The following is a 13366-nucleotide window of genomic DNA, read 5'->3' as shown; positions in this document are numbered from 1 at the left end:
GAAGAGGCAGCCAGAATTCTCGCCCACCAGCCAGTGTCCGTCGGCCCATGTGCAGCTTTGAAAACCCCCAAACTGCAGTGAATGTGTAAGAGAAGCTGCATGACAAACAGTGGTGTTTGTTGTTATATCTTTTTTATTTTTATTTTTTACCCATTGCTTTCTCTTTCTCATGACTTTTCTCATTCCGGATAATGGGACAAATGTGGTGCATGCCATTAATGATGGAACAGTTGCTTATGTGTCCCATTTTTCACACTGCCTTGACTCTTGCTTGTCCATATATTCTTCAAAGGACACTGTGGAATAATTTTTGAAAGAAACTCTTTTTTTCTCCCCATGGTTGTCACTTCCAGCATCTGCTGATCAAATTGCAAAACGAAAACAAAAAATACATACTTTTCTTGTTCGCTTTATCTTAACCCCCGTCCTTTAGCCAACACTGTTTTCCCCTGTTCAGAGTTTTGCATGGAGCTGAAACGATTCTGCCTACTTTCAATGACGGCTTTATATTTTCTCTAGCGGCTGCTGCAGCTTTGCTGTGCCCGATTCTTCTTGACAGCCCGGGTTGGTGAACTTCGGCTGCAGGTTTTCACAGAACACTGGTTTGGTGGAGTGTGCAAAACACAGAGTTTCATGCTGACGACCATTTATGGCCATACAGGAATTTTGAAGTGCAAACACTCAAGCAATGAGATAGAAGATTTTAATTATTACTTTTGAAAGTAATAATTAAACCCAATTGATTCTTCCCTTTCTTGTCACATTAACATGTGTTTACAGATTAGTAGGTGCTAAGTCACAGATTTGGGGCTGATGAAAACTGGTTAATAAGCAGAATTATGTTAGGAAAAGGAGAAGAAAATAGTCATTATAGAAGAGGTATGTTTTCCAACATGATGCTTGCGGTAGAAAGTGGGAGACAATTAGTTTTATTGAAGTTCAAATCAAACTGATAATGAGAACAGCAGTATTCTGGTTGGGAAATTTAACACAGAGAAGGTAGTGACAGACAAAAGTAGTGAGAACATGAACCAAGTAGAAATAATAATGTGACAGAAGCCGTGGAACAGCTGTTAGCCAAGAAAAAGAGACTTCACAGATATAGTGGTCATTTCATTGTTTTAACAGAGTTTGACTGAAACCCAAATTGAATCTTCAAAGCAAATGTTGACTTTCCTACTCAGACAAAATACTCAAGGAAGGAAACAAACAAAAACCCAACAATATGATAAAATACTCTTTGCATAGAGGATGTGCACCCCCACCTAGAAGCTATGGAAACATGCATGCTATTGACTTACAAGCTGTATTGTTGGCAAATTCAGCATCTCACCAGCACCACATACATGCTGGGGGTCCAAGTTTTCTGGGGAACCTCTCCATGCAGTTGACAAAGATCAAACCTCTGGAGTTAACCACCAAATTTAACCCACAGCAATATTCTGATGTAACTTCTTAGGAGAAACACCCTTAAGTTTAGACTCAACACTTTCCAGCAGTGGCAGGGAACCTGTGGCCCGCCAACTATTAATGGACCACAAGTTCCATCTCTCACAAATAGCCATAGTGATGGGAGTTGGGAGTCCACCAACACCTGGAAGGCCAGAGCTTTAGAGGAAAGCAAAAAGAGTTTCAACAAGGCTAGCCAAATTCCCAAGGCCTGTGATATTTAGGATGCAATCCTAACCTGATAGTAAGCCTCCTTGAATTCAATGGGACTTACTTCTGAGTAGACATGATTGGGATTGTACTCTGAATCAGACTGAAAGTCTAACAAACTCTTGTATGCAGTTTTTAAAAACAAATGTTTGGTATGCAACTATTTGTGATATATTTTATTAATATTTATTAAATTTCTATACCACCCTTCGTCTGGGGATCACAGGAGGGTTTACAATATAAAAAATTAAAAAGGAACCAACGAAACAACCACCATCACAACGTTCCACACACAGTTTAAAAACCGTTGAGAGTCTTTCCTGGCACCTGAAGATATGTAACAAAGGCATAATATGAATGAAGAAGGATTTGCAATATTTACTGGCAGCTCCCAGATTTTCAGCATATCATAAAATGTCAATTACAGTGACTGAAACACCATTTAGAACCATCTAACTGTAACTGCAGCACAAACCTTTATCTATGTAGAGTGCAAACCCAGCAGATCTTGCTTCTGAGTAAGGTGAATTAAAACATGATTTGCTAGGAAACAGATCCTGATGAATTATATGTAAGGACAGCCATATTAGTTCTTTCCTTAACAGAAAATCATCCCTGCCATAATATCAAAAGTCCATTAGGATTTCCTATTTCAAAGCGTGGTTCTGTTGTAAGCAGATTAAATTCATCAAAGCAGCCTTGTTAAAACGGAAATTAAAAGTGTGTTAGTTCTGTGTATATCATGCAGGTAGGTTTTCTGTTTGTGTTTACATGTATTAATCAGTATAACTATTCAAAAATGTTTTATAGTGTAGTGTGTATTGTCTTCCATTCTATACAAATATAGAATTACAGAACTTAGTCACACAAGTCCATGGACAGCTGTGAATCCAAAATGACTCCCAGGCTGCGCACCTGGTCCTTCAGGGGCACAATAACTCCATTCAGGACCAGGGAGTCCCCCACACCCACCCACACCCTGTCCCCCAAAAACAGTACTTCTGTCTTGTCAGGATTCAACCTCAATCCATTAGCTGCCATCCATCCTCCAATCGCCTCCAGACACTCACATAGAACAGTCACCACCTTCACTGGTTCTGATTTAAAAGAGAGGTAGAGCTGGGTATCATCTGTATACTGATGAACACCCAGCCCAAATCCCCTGATGATCTCTCCCAGTGGCTGCATGTAGATGTTGAAAAGCATGGGGGAGAGGACAGAACCCTGAGGCACCCCTCAAGTGAGGGCCCAGGGGTCTGAACACTCATCCCCCAACACCACTTTCTGGACACAGCCCAGGAGGAATGAGCGGAACCACTATATATCAGTGCCCCCACATCCCAGCGCCTCTAGATAGTCCAGAAGGATGTCATGGTCAAAGGTATCAAAGGCTGCTGAGAGATCCAGGAGAACTAGGAAACGAGTGGGAGGAAATTAACCAGGAACTATCTTTATGCAGCAAAGAATGCATTTTATCATTGAGTTCCAATCATCCCCCTTCCCAGTTCTTCCTTAACTCTCCCCAAGCCCTTCCCAAATGGAAAAGCTCTCCATATTTTAGAGACTCATTACCTGAGAGCAAACCCCTGCCTCACCTCCTTGCTAAGACACAACAGATTGCCTGTGCCACAAATCTCCTCAGCATCCATACCTATAGGGCTCCCTGTGTCATGATGCCTGAGTCCTGCTTAAAGTTTTGTGTGTCCCTTGCTTTTAAATTGCTGTGGTATTGAGTCTCACTGCTCACAGTGCCTTTGTACCCAATGGTCTCAATCTTCTGGTTGTTGCCATATTATTAGCACACCCTTGTTTCTAAAATATTTGGGTTTTTCCAGGGCAACTGGTTGTTCCTGCGGCTGACCTTGCATCCTCCCCCACACTTCTTGAATCTTTTTACGTACTTACTTACGCACACACACAATTGTATTGTATAGTCATCGGTATCAAATATGTCTGCATTTGTATTTTATTACATTTTTTTGTCTTAGTGATTACTGAGGCTGAATTTGTACCACGTGTGTTTGGTATTTGTACCATGTGTGAGGGACCCCTTCAAGCTTCTGTGTCTCTAATGGGCAAGATGAATGAATGAATCAATTCATTATGGTCATGGACATATACAGCGATAGAGAAAATGGGCAAGATGGGCAAGATGAGTGACATCATGTCTGATAGGTAGAATTCCACTTGTCACATAGTTTGAGCCAATTTTGCCTTGCTGTTTTTATCAATTCCCATATCTATTCAAGTGATACAAATCAGATGCGGGCCAAATGCACACTGTAGATTTTGCAGACTTGTGCTGGGTGGATGTACCAAGGCTACATTTAAATAATAATCCTTTTAATTTGCTATTTGTGCTAGCACATGATAACCAAGTCACTGGAAGCCTCCATCCCAATAGCCACCACTGAAAAAGCTCTTATCTATGTGAATAGGCTGCTAAGTGTTCTTCTGAGTTCACTCTAAGGATGCTTCCAGACAGGAGTTTATACTGGGTAATTGGTGCTGCTCATGCACACAATTCTTTTTTGTAGTGCCCACACAATATCCTTGTCAACAGAATGTCAGCCCATACTTTTAAATTTTTTAGCCCAGATTTCCCATTTCCATGGAAAATCTGATTCATAAAAATAAACCTTAGTGATCTGCAGTCACGTATCACCACATTAATTTAGTCTCGGTCCATGGTTTGTCACACATTGTGACATTTGGGTGGATGGATTCTAATGCCACACTCATCCAGCCCATTCTGTTTTCAGTGGCTCAAATGATGCAAATGTGCCTATTTCCAGCGATTGCCACATGCTGAGGGCACACCTGAATTTCAGCAAACCAGTTGCTATGAGTTTTTCTCAAAAGATCTCCTAAAAATACACATGGCAATTACCCCAGAGGTTGTATTCACAGTACATATATCTGTCTTTTTTAATTATTCTCAACAAAACCAATACAGTGATCTTGTGCAAGATCTCAGAATCACTCTTGTACTAGGCTTAGAGAAACACCACTCATAAGCAAGTCCTCAGTATTTTTTAAAAAAGTGGAAATGGATATTGCTCACACCCATCCCTCAAATCACAAGTTCCCATTTTGCATGTTCTGGCTGGTAATATTTCCTCTTGCACTCATGAGCACTTCCTGGGTTGTTGTTGTTTAAAAAAAAGTTGTGTGTACCACTGCACTTGCCCACCAACAGCATTGGAGGGCTGGAAATGAGCGATTGAGGGGAATAAGATGGGAAGCCCTCCAGGTACATTTCCTCAATCTTCACCCACTTGCGTGGACAGCTAGCAGCAGAATAACTATGAATATCCATGACTGAAAAAACAGGAATGTGTGGAAGTTAATGTGCTTTGAACAACCTACTTGCAATAACAGGCCCCTGTCTGGAAGCACCCCAAGATGGCTGGTATTAAGTCTGCTGGAAATTCCAACAAAAGCCTTTAAAGTAGAGATCTCCCCCAGTCTGTGTCTGTATTGGAATGGTTTCTAATATGTTTTTGTTGTTTTTTTCATTTGTGTGTTTGCCGCCTCTGGCTCCTTTGGGAGGAAGGGTGGGAGCTGGGTTTAATAAATAAAATGAATGGGACTTAAGTCCCACTAGGCGGTTAGTGAGGTTAAGAAGAAAGTAGTTTAGTATATCGTTTGTTTGCAAAAAATGTCTATAACCACTAATGTTAAGGGTGGGGAGACCATGGTGGTGAACAGCTGTAAATTAAACATTGAAATGCATAAAACAAGTACAAAAATATCACAAATAAGTACATTAGTTTAATACATCAACATAGTTGGTTCACCCCCTCATGGGAAGCCTGGGTGAAAACATGCGTTTTAAGCAGGGCACCTAAATTCCAGATGCATGCCTGGTATTGATTTGGGAGTATATTCCAAAGGCTAGTGACACCACACTAAAGGCCATAGTGGACATCAATAACATACAGCACCTCTAAGAATGCCTCTCCTGAGGGTCAAAGTGACCAGGCAGTTAAGGTGTTATTGGGGATAACCTGGTTCCAAATTCTTCAAGTTTTTCTACTTTTCAGAATGGAGTTAACCTTCTGGTATTCCCTTAAAAACTGACACAATGAGTCACAATTGACGTGAAACTATTTCGATGTCTTAAAGACAATTAAAGCTCTCAACGGTAATTACAAACTGTATAATGGAATATGGTAACTGTCCAAAACAGTTAAAAGCATCATTTAAATAAAGGAGAAATCAAATTTTTACTACAAGTTCCAGTTCTGACAAAACAGATTTACTTGAAACATCAATATGCAATTCCTTCCACGGGACATGGAATCCTTTGTCTGCAGCAATGTTGAAATCTCTTCCATTGGTGCTTTCTAAAAAAAAAAACAAAAAAACCTGTATGAGGAACATTAGTCAAATTTAATTTGGATATAAGATTTTTACCATTTCAAGGGAATAAGCTTGATCATGAACCTCAATATACTTATTATGAGTGGACCAAACACTGATCATTATTTTTAAAGCATGATGGAATAAGTTGGGATTCTGTATACTAGAATTGCCTGAGAAATGTGGTAGAGAAAAAGCATAATACAAGCTTAGATGGGACCCAGAAATGTAAAGTGTACAGCACGTGGGAATATAACATTAAATATTTTAATTCTACTGCCATAGATTTAGACATGAGTTCCAATGATTATGGATTGCATCTTCCCAAACTTTCAGGTGAAGTGAATCTAACATTGATTAGTGGTTCCCTGTCCCTGCAGAGAACATTGAAACCAAAATAACTGAAGCCATCCAAGTTGCCTGACCAGGGGGCACATTTGGAATTTTGAGAAAGTGCCTTTGTTGCAAGTCACAAAATGGCTGTCATAGGGGTGTGGCATAACACAAAATGGCTGCCACATCTAAAACAGCTGAAATACTGGGCCACAAAATGGTGCAGGCATACTCCCTCATCAATTCACAATGAGGGGAGCACCTACAGTGGCCATCATACTTGCTCAAAGAGAGATGCCCTTTGCACTTCAGCATAAAAGGGATAGTAGTGTTTAGTCCTGGCATACAATAAATTGTGGGAATGTTTAAGTAGGTGTGCTCAATGTAGGAGAATTTGAGCAAATAGTCTCTTGTGTATTGTGGATCTTTGAGGGACTATTTCCTGAGTGACACAGAAGGCACTGGCAGGCACATTGGCACCTATGGGCGCCTCATTTGTGACCTCTGTTCTACAACATGTTGCCCCCACAACAAGGAATAATTTGGTTTCCCTTTTATAAAAAACAGAAAGTCTTTGCTGTTTCTCAATGTAGTATTTCCCTGTAATTGCTTCTGAGTGGAGGCAATATTACAGAGCAGAACTAAGGACAGTTTTGCTATTGTAGCCTCTCTTTTCCTGAAGCAAACGCAAACCAACCATCTTTGCTTTCTTCATAGTTCCAACGGCAAGTCTGTGTCCTGGTCTGAACCAGGTGGGAGAGACGTTCCCAAGGGACAACATATGTGGCACAGACTCTCAGTGCATGTGAAGAGCAAAGAGCCAGGATGCAATCAGACCGCAGTGATCAAGCCCTTGACTAAAAGCTATCCAGGCCAAGGCAAGAGCCTGACTTTTTCAGACATCAGCAGTAAGACTCTGTACAATGTGGTGGAGGAAGAGGAGAGCGAGCCAGTGCGTTTCGGCCAACTAAATAGTCCTTCCATGGTTGTGCATCGGCGAATCATGGCGACGCCTCCCCTGCAGGCAACAGCAGAGGAAACCCACCTGTTCTTGTCTGAGCAGAGTCCCCAAATCCTACCACCTCCACCACCACAGAGATCCGTTATGGAGCAGCTGCAAGGCGTGGTCAACAAATTTGCCACTGGCATCCCGGACTTCAACTCTGTGATCCCCGCACCTGGTGCCGGGAACGGAGTAAGGCCTATCTATCACCCTCCATTATTGCAGCAGCAGGTGCTGCCACTCCAAATGGGTACATTCAGCAAAGAGATAGTTTCGTCCCCATCTGAAGAAGAGGGGCAGGAGGAGGAGGAGGAAGAAGAAAATGAAAAGTTTAAGCTTATCCAAGGGTATGTGTATGAGCGGCCGGGGAACCTAGAGGAGGATGAAGATGAGGAAGAGGAGCAGGCAACCAGCAAACTGACTCTAGAAGACTCACCAGCACTGACGCCTCCATCTCCCTTTCGAGATTCGGTGGCCTCAGGCAGTTCTGTGCCCAGCTCCCCGGTATCTGAATCAGTGCTTTGCACACCTCCCATTGCAACCTATGCCTCTGTTGTTCTGAGGGATTATAAGCAAACTTCATCAACCCTGTAGAACGGAGGCTGTGGTGATGGAAGCAAGTGGACCACGTCTCCTTGGTCAGCTTTGGTTTGATGGGGCAAAGCAGCACAAGCCGTGTGAGGGCAATAGAAGGCACACCAACATGGTGTTGTGTATAGGAGGGGGCAGCAGCAGCAATGAACAAATGTGTATCCTGCACTAAATCTATTAGAGGGCTTCAATTCTTTACTTGTTGTGTGTGTGCGTGTGTGCGCGTGCGCGTGTTTTAAAGGGAAAGTATTGTATTGTTTTCAAAGTATTGTATTCTGAGAAGACAGTAGGCGTTTTGACAAAGCACAAATCCCATCTACAACTTCTATAGCAAAAACGAAATTCGAAGGGGTAATAAGTACAGTACACAACGTTTCACACACACTGTCACACACTCTCTTGGCAACACTTGAATAGGACTCTGCATAACACAAACCACAGAGGAGACCTTAGCATCCATCTCACCGCTGGACATCTTCACTGAATGCAGCAACGTTCCCTTGGAAAGGAAGGAATAAAAGACTTCTCTGCAGACAGCATACCTGGGTATATCTTTTCTTATGCTTTCTTAAGTGAGTGACCTGGAAATAACAAGCTGTCATGTGAGGTTTGTGTCAGAGAAGCAAAAATAGCATGTGAGCATATAGTTTATAAGGAACCTCTGATTTAGTATTCCCGCCCCCCCTTGCGCTGATTTTAAAAAGAGCCAGAATAAACACACTGAAGACACGAAAGGGCTGCTGATGAGAACCAAGGCAGAAATTCCTGTAGTGTTGAGCCTTTGCCCTTTTGTAGATGATTGCAAGCCAGGTGGCTAAACTGTTAACACTACATTTCCTGTAGCAAAACAATATTTACCAACTCGACTTTCATAATCTGATGCATCTGCCATGTGGTTACATTGTTTGTTTGTGTTACTATGGAAACAACTACATATGAAATAATTATATATTTTGAGCAACAGTTACTACTTTAAAGCAAAAAGCAATTCTTAACCGTGGCTCACTAGATTCATGGTAGAGGCAAGAGAATGAGTGTATGTTGTGTCTTTGTGTGTGTGTGTGCGTGTAACTGTATAGAACATGTGCTGTATAACATCTAATAACTGCCACTGGATGATCGTCCTACAAATATATTATCGATATTTTTATGTTTCGATCATGTTTTATATTGCATTGTTTAAAAATATACTATAGATCTTTGAAGGTTTGTAAGCTGTGCTGAAACATTTTTAATAAGCTAAGCCTTCCCTTATAATAGGGTGCTTGATTTTGCTGATATTTTTGCCATGTGAAATTATGCTGTTGAAAATAACCAGTGCTCCAATAATTTGTTATTTCATGTATTTTAAACAAATGTATTTAATAAAGGATGCATCTCTTTTAGAAATCTTGCACACACCAGAATTAAAAAAAAAAACTGTAAAGGCAAATTTGGAAAAAGTATTCAGACCATTTCTCGTTATGGATAATTGAAAGACCATACCTGTGGCAAAGAAATTTCTATGGTGCTTAAATCTGTCTACCATTGTTGTTATTTCTCTCATGCTGTTTTTTTTTTTTTTCTTCTTTCCCCCAGTTTCCGGATTTTGTGTAGGTTTCTTTTCTAATAATCAAAATCATTGTCAATTATTATCATGCCGTTTTAACAACCTTTTTCATTTCTTTTCATATAAGGGATTGAAGGAAATGTGTAACAGAATTGAATTTGGAGAATGTGTAATTGAAAAACGTTGTATGCAATGGTGGCTTTGATTTAGCTAAAAATGCTTTGGCACAGACAAGTGAAAGCATCCAGTTTTTAAATGATCCTACCAGCTGCAGCCCTCTGCACCATATCCCATTCTGTTGCTGATGGGTCTTCTACTCATAAAACCAGCATTTCAGGCTGGGCTTAAATGGGCAGTGGGGACTGGAAGCAAGCAAATATCTCCAGGGTGTATGAGTTCACTCCACTAAGACACAGATACCCACAGAGTTGTATCCAAAGATACACAAATGTAAGGATGCTTGTGCAAAGGGACTTTACTGCTCTCCCTTCCTGACATCAGCCCCATGAGCCCCCTAAAAACTGCTCCTGACCTGAGATCAGGCAAAGCTCCAGAACAGCATAGGATGTGACCCAGATCCTACAGTGGGTAAGCATGGGCAAATCTGTCAACTTCATTTTATTTCAGTTTCTATGGGTTTTTTCCCTGATCTTAAATTCAATCCTTCACATTTACACATCAGTTTGTGGGGGGTTTTCAGTCATCGTGAAAGTTCGGAATATGCATTTTTATATGCAATTTTGCCTAATGTGAATATTGCAAGGATTTTTTTCCCAACAATCGTACATCACAAATATATGCATTTTATGCACACTTTCCCATAATTTATGCATTTTTGTATGTTTGGTTGGAGAACTGCCTCACAAAATTTGGAGGAGTGTAAATTTCAAAGCATAGGAGAATAGCAGCATTTGCCCTTGATTCAGGTAGGTAGCTGTGTTGGTCTGATGTAGACAAAATAAATAAAAACTAAATAAAAAAAATTGTCCAGTAGCACCTTAGAGACCAACTACCAGTAAGTTAGTTCTGGGTATAAGCTGTCATGTGCATGTTCCGAAGAAGTGTGCATGCACACAAAAGCTTATACCCAGAACTAACTTAGTTGGACTCTAAGGTGCTACTGGACAATATATATATATATATAAAAAAGCATTTGCCCTGTGCATCAGAAAATGTGGATTATGCAGGTCTGCTGGACTTAACTTCTCCCCATCCCTAGCAGTAAAAGGGGACATCGTCACATGTGCATTTATATTGTCCTCTCTTGTTTTCAGTTAACTTCTTATGCCTTCAGTGATGTCATCATGCAGCCAAGATTGATTGACCATACTTAGCATTGTGATGTCATTCCATCAACTATTTAATCCCTGATTGGCTTCAATTTCCCTGCCGTGTCAGGGTTTAAATTTTCCACGGCCACCTCCACCACCATTGGTGCTTATTGGTCACCAGGGCCCACCCCCTGAGCAGGGCCCCACACAGCGCTGATGGCGTGGACAAGCAGCGGCGGGGAGGGTGCCAGTCTCTGTCCCTGGGCCAGATCAATGCAGCACTGCCCACCAATAAATTGAGCAGACCTTCAGTCACCCCCATATGTAATCCAGAAAGAAGGAGCAGTAGCTTAATAATAGCAGCAAGCCAGCATGTTGCCACTGAACACAACTGGATGGTGATGGTAAATGTTTACGTAGTCTAAAGGGATATTTGTGGAAATATTTTACACTATCAAAAAAACAATGTTAGCCTGAAAAAGGTGAATATTCAGGGCAGCCCCAAGTGCACTCAGCCATTGTAATCAGATGGTTTGATCCATTTAATTATTGAAATCAGTGGAATTTAAGTAAGACTAAATTTAATTAATTTGTAGTGCTTCAGGTTGGAAAGGCTGCTCTGAAGTATCATGAAACTCAGCAAGTTAGAACAAGGCTGGGGCACTTTGCTTCTGCACATGTGAAGTGCCTCTGCTCAATTTTTCCCAAATCCCTTCTCCCATTGTAACCCCCCCCCCCCCAAATCTCATCGCAATACAGTAGCCTGTCTTCTTGAGGCTGTAATTTGACAAAAAAGGCTGCAGCTTTCTTATTAGAGGCAGTCAGTTGACAGAAAGTATTCCTGGCTACTGCTGCAATCTGGGGGTCCAACGCTCCCATAAGCCTACAAACCTGAGATTGACTTCACTCTTCCAGGGCAAATGCTCCACAGACAGTGTACAATGGAAAAATATATAAAGCACAATAAAATCACATAGTAAATTACTAAAAACAGTAGCAAAATAGAAGGGATAACTGAACAACCAAACATTCATAGGACCCACTAAGACTCTGAAGTGAGGGAGACAAGCAAAGTTCTCATTTCACAACATGCAGCAAAAAGTGTGCTTGTTTATTTATACAATTTCTTAGCTCCCTTTCAGCATCAGGTCCACTGGCAGGTTACAACAATAGAATATAAAACAGCAAAAACCACTGCAATTATAAAACATGTAAAATGAGTCCAAATGAAATAGAAAAATATAAATTCAGCAAAAAAGCAGGGTCCATAAAAAATTAAATACCTTAATTGACAAAGGCCAGGGTAAAGAGACATGTAGCAAAAGCTAAAGATGTAAAGATAAGGTCTTTATACTATTTGGCAAATTTAGCAATCCCCAAAACCTTAGTGAAATCATGCATGTTACACATGCAGTTGACATGCTCAGAATATTTTTCTCCTGCCATGTAAATATTACAAGTATAGAATGACTTTTTAAAAACTGGCCTGACTCCTCAGTTGGATATTACTTCAACACAGGTGATGAGACAGCATTCTTCATTGCACCTGAGACAGCAGAATACTGTAGTGGGGCAAGACAGTCTATGTAACATAAACAGGGAATGGCTTGGGGGCTTAGAAGAATCTGCCGGGGGGCTACTGCTGCCATCTAGCCTCTGCTGCTTGAGGTGGTCATCTCACCTTGACTAATGGCAGGGCCGGTCCTCTCTACCACTGAAAAAACACTGTTTGAACAAAACCTTACAGTAAGCCCTCTCTACTTACTAAGAAGGCAACATTTAAAATGGGATAATTCACTGTTATGACTGATACAAAATCAGTACCGCAGTGATAATAGCTTTCATATTCAACAATAAAATGTGAAGAGGAAGCACATCATCTACCTGCACCTATTTTTGCGCCTATTTGATGGTTGCAACTTGTACTCTGATCTAGCCAATCTCAACATAATAAGTAATCGTTTTGCATAAATATCAATGAATATCCATTTTACTGAGGCTCCTTATATTAGCTCTCCGTTTGTAACTGGAAACTGGAACTGTGATATATGTCTCTAATGTTTATCCAAAGGTGAAGACCTTCACATGTGTGGTTGTACAAACTTCTAAGATTTCTGTAAAAAGGTATATTTTGGGCCTGTCATATGATTAATTAAAATTGCCTTTATAACACTGTCTAATAAGTATTTTATATTTACTTTGAAAGAAGATGATCTTACATTTTTACTCCGTGAAGTTATCATGATTTAAGATACAAACTACATATCTGAAAAAGTAACACTCCAAAGGTTTTCATATCTGGGCATACTGTTGTTATTCTTTAATTTATAAAAATATTTATATATTGCTATTCAACAATTATACATAAAACTATACATCAAAAACCATATAAAAAGTTTAAATCAGAAATATTTTGTGAGCTGATTAACACATTACTTGGTCACTTGATGAGTTATCTTCAAGCCCCCATCCCACAGTCACTTGAAAAACTCAGCCATTTTTCTGGACTCCTGTCCCATACAGGTGCGGTTTTTCACTAAAAGGTTGACCACAACCACATCTGTGAGGCTGAGCATGTAGTTCCTTTCTAAATGA

General features: G+C 40.5%; 1 protein-coding gene across 4 annotated transcripts in view; it reads left to right on the top strand.

The window, feature by feature from the left end:
- Positions 1-10498, top strand: part of GRM1 (glutamate metabotropic receptor 1) — a 183802-nt gene extending 173304 nt beyond the window's left edge. For 3 of the 4 annotated variants that reach the window (XM_083434795.1, XM_083434796.1, XM_083434797.1), the window contains one exon: positions 7075-10498. In XM_083434795.1, the coding sequence (XP_083290921.1) occupies positions 7075-7954 (880 nt within the window). In that variant the 3' untranslated portion in view covers positions 7955-10498. Of the gene's footprint in view, positions 86-7074 lie in introns of all 4 variants that reach the window. The other variant, XM_083434799.1, reaches the window with a different exon arrangement.
- Positions 10499-13366: the final 2868 nt, after the last annotated feature.

This window comes from Podarcis tiliguerta (genome assembly GCF_965153285.1).
Source record: "Podarcis tiliguerta genome assembly, chromosome: 3".
Classification (NCBI taxonomy): domain Eukaryota; kingdom Metazoa; phylum Chordata; class Lepidosauria; order Squamata; family Lacertidae; genus Podarcis; species Podarcis tiliguerta.
The sequence above is the reverse complement of the archived record's forward strand: the minus strand, read 5'-3'. Positions and strand labels throughout refer to the sequence as shown.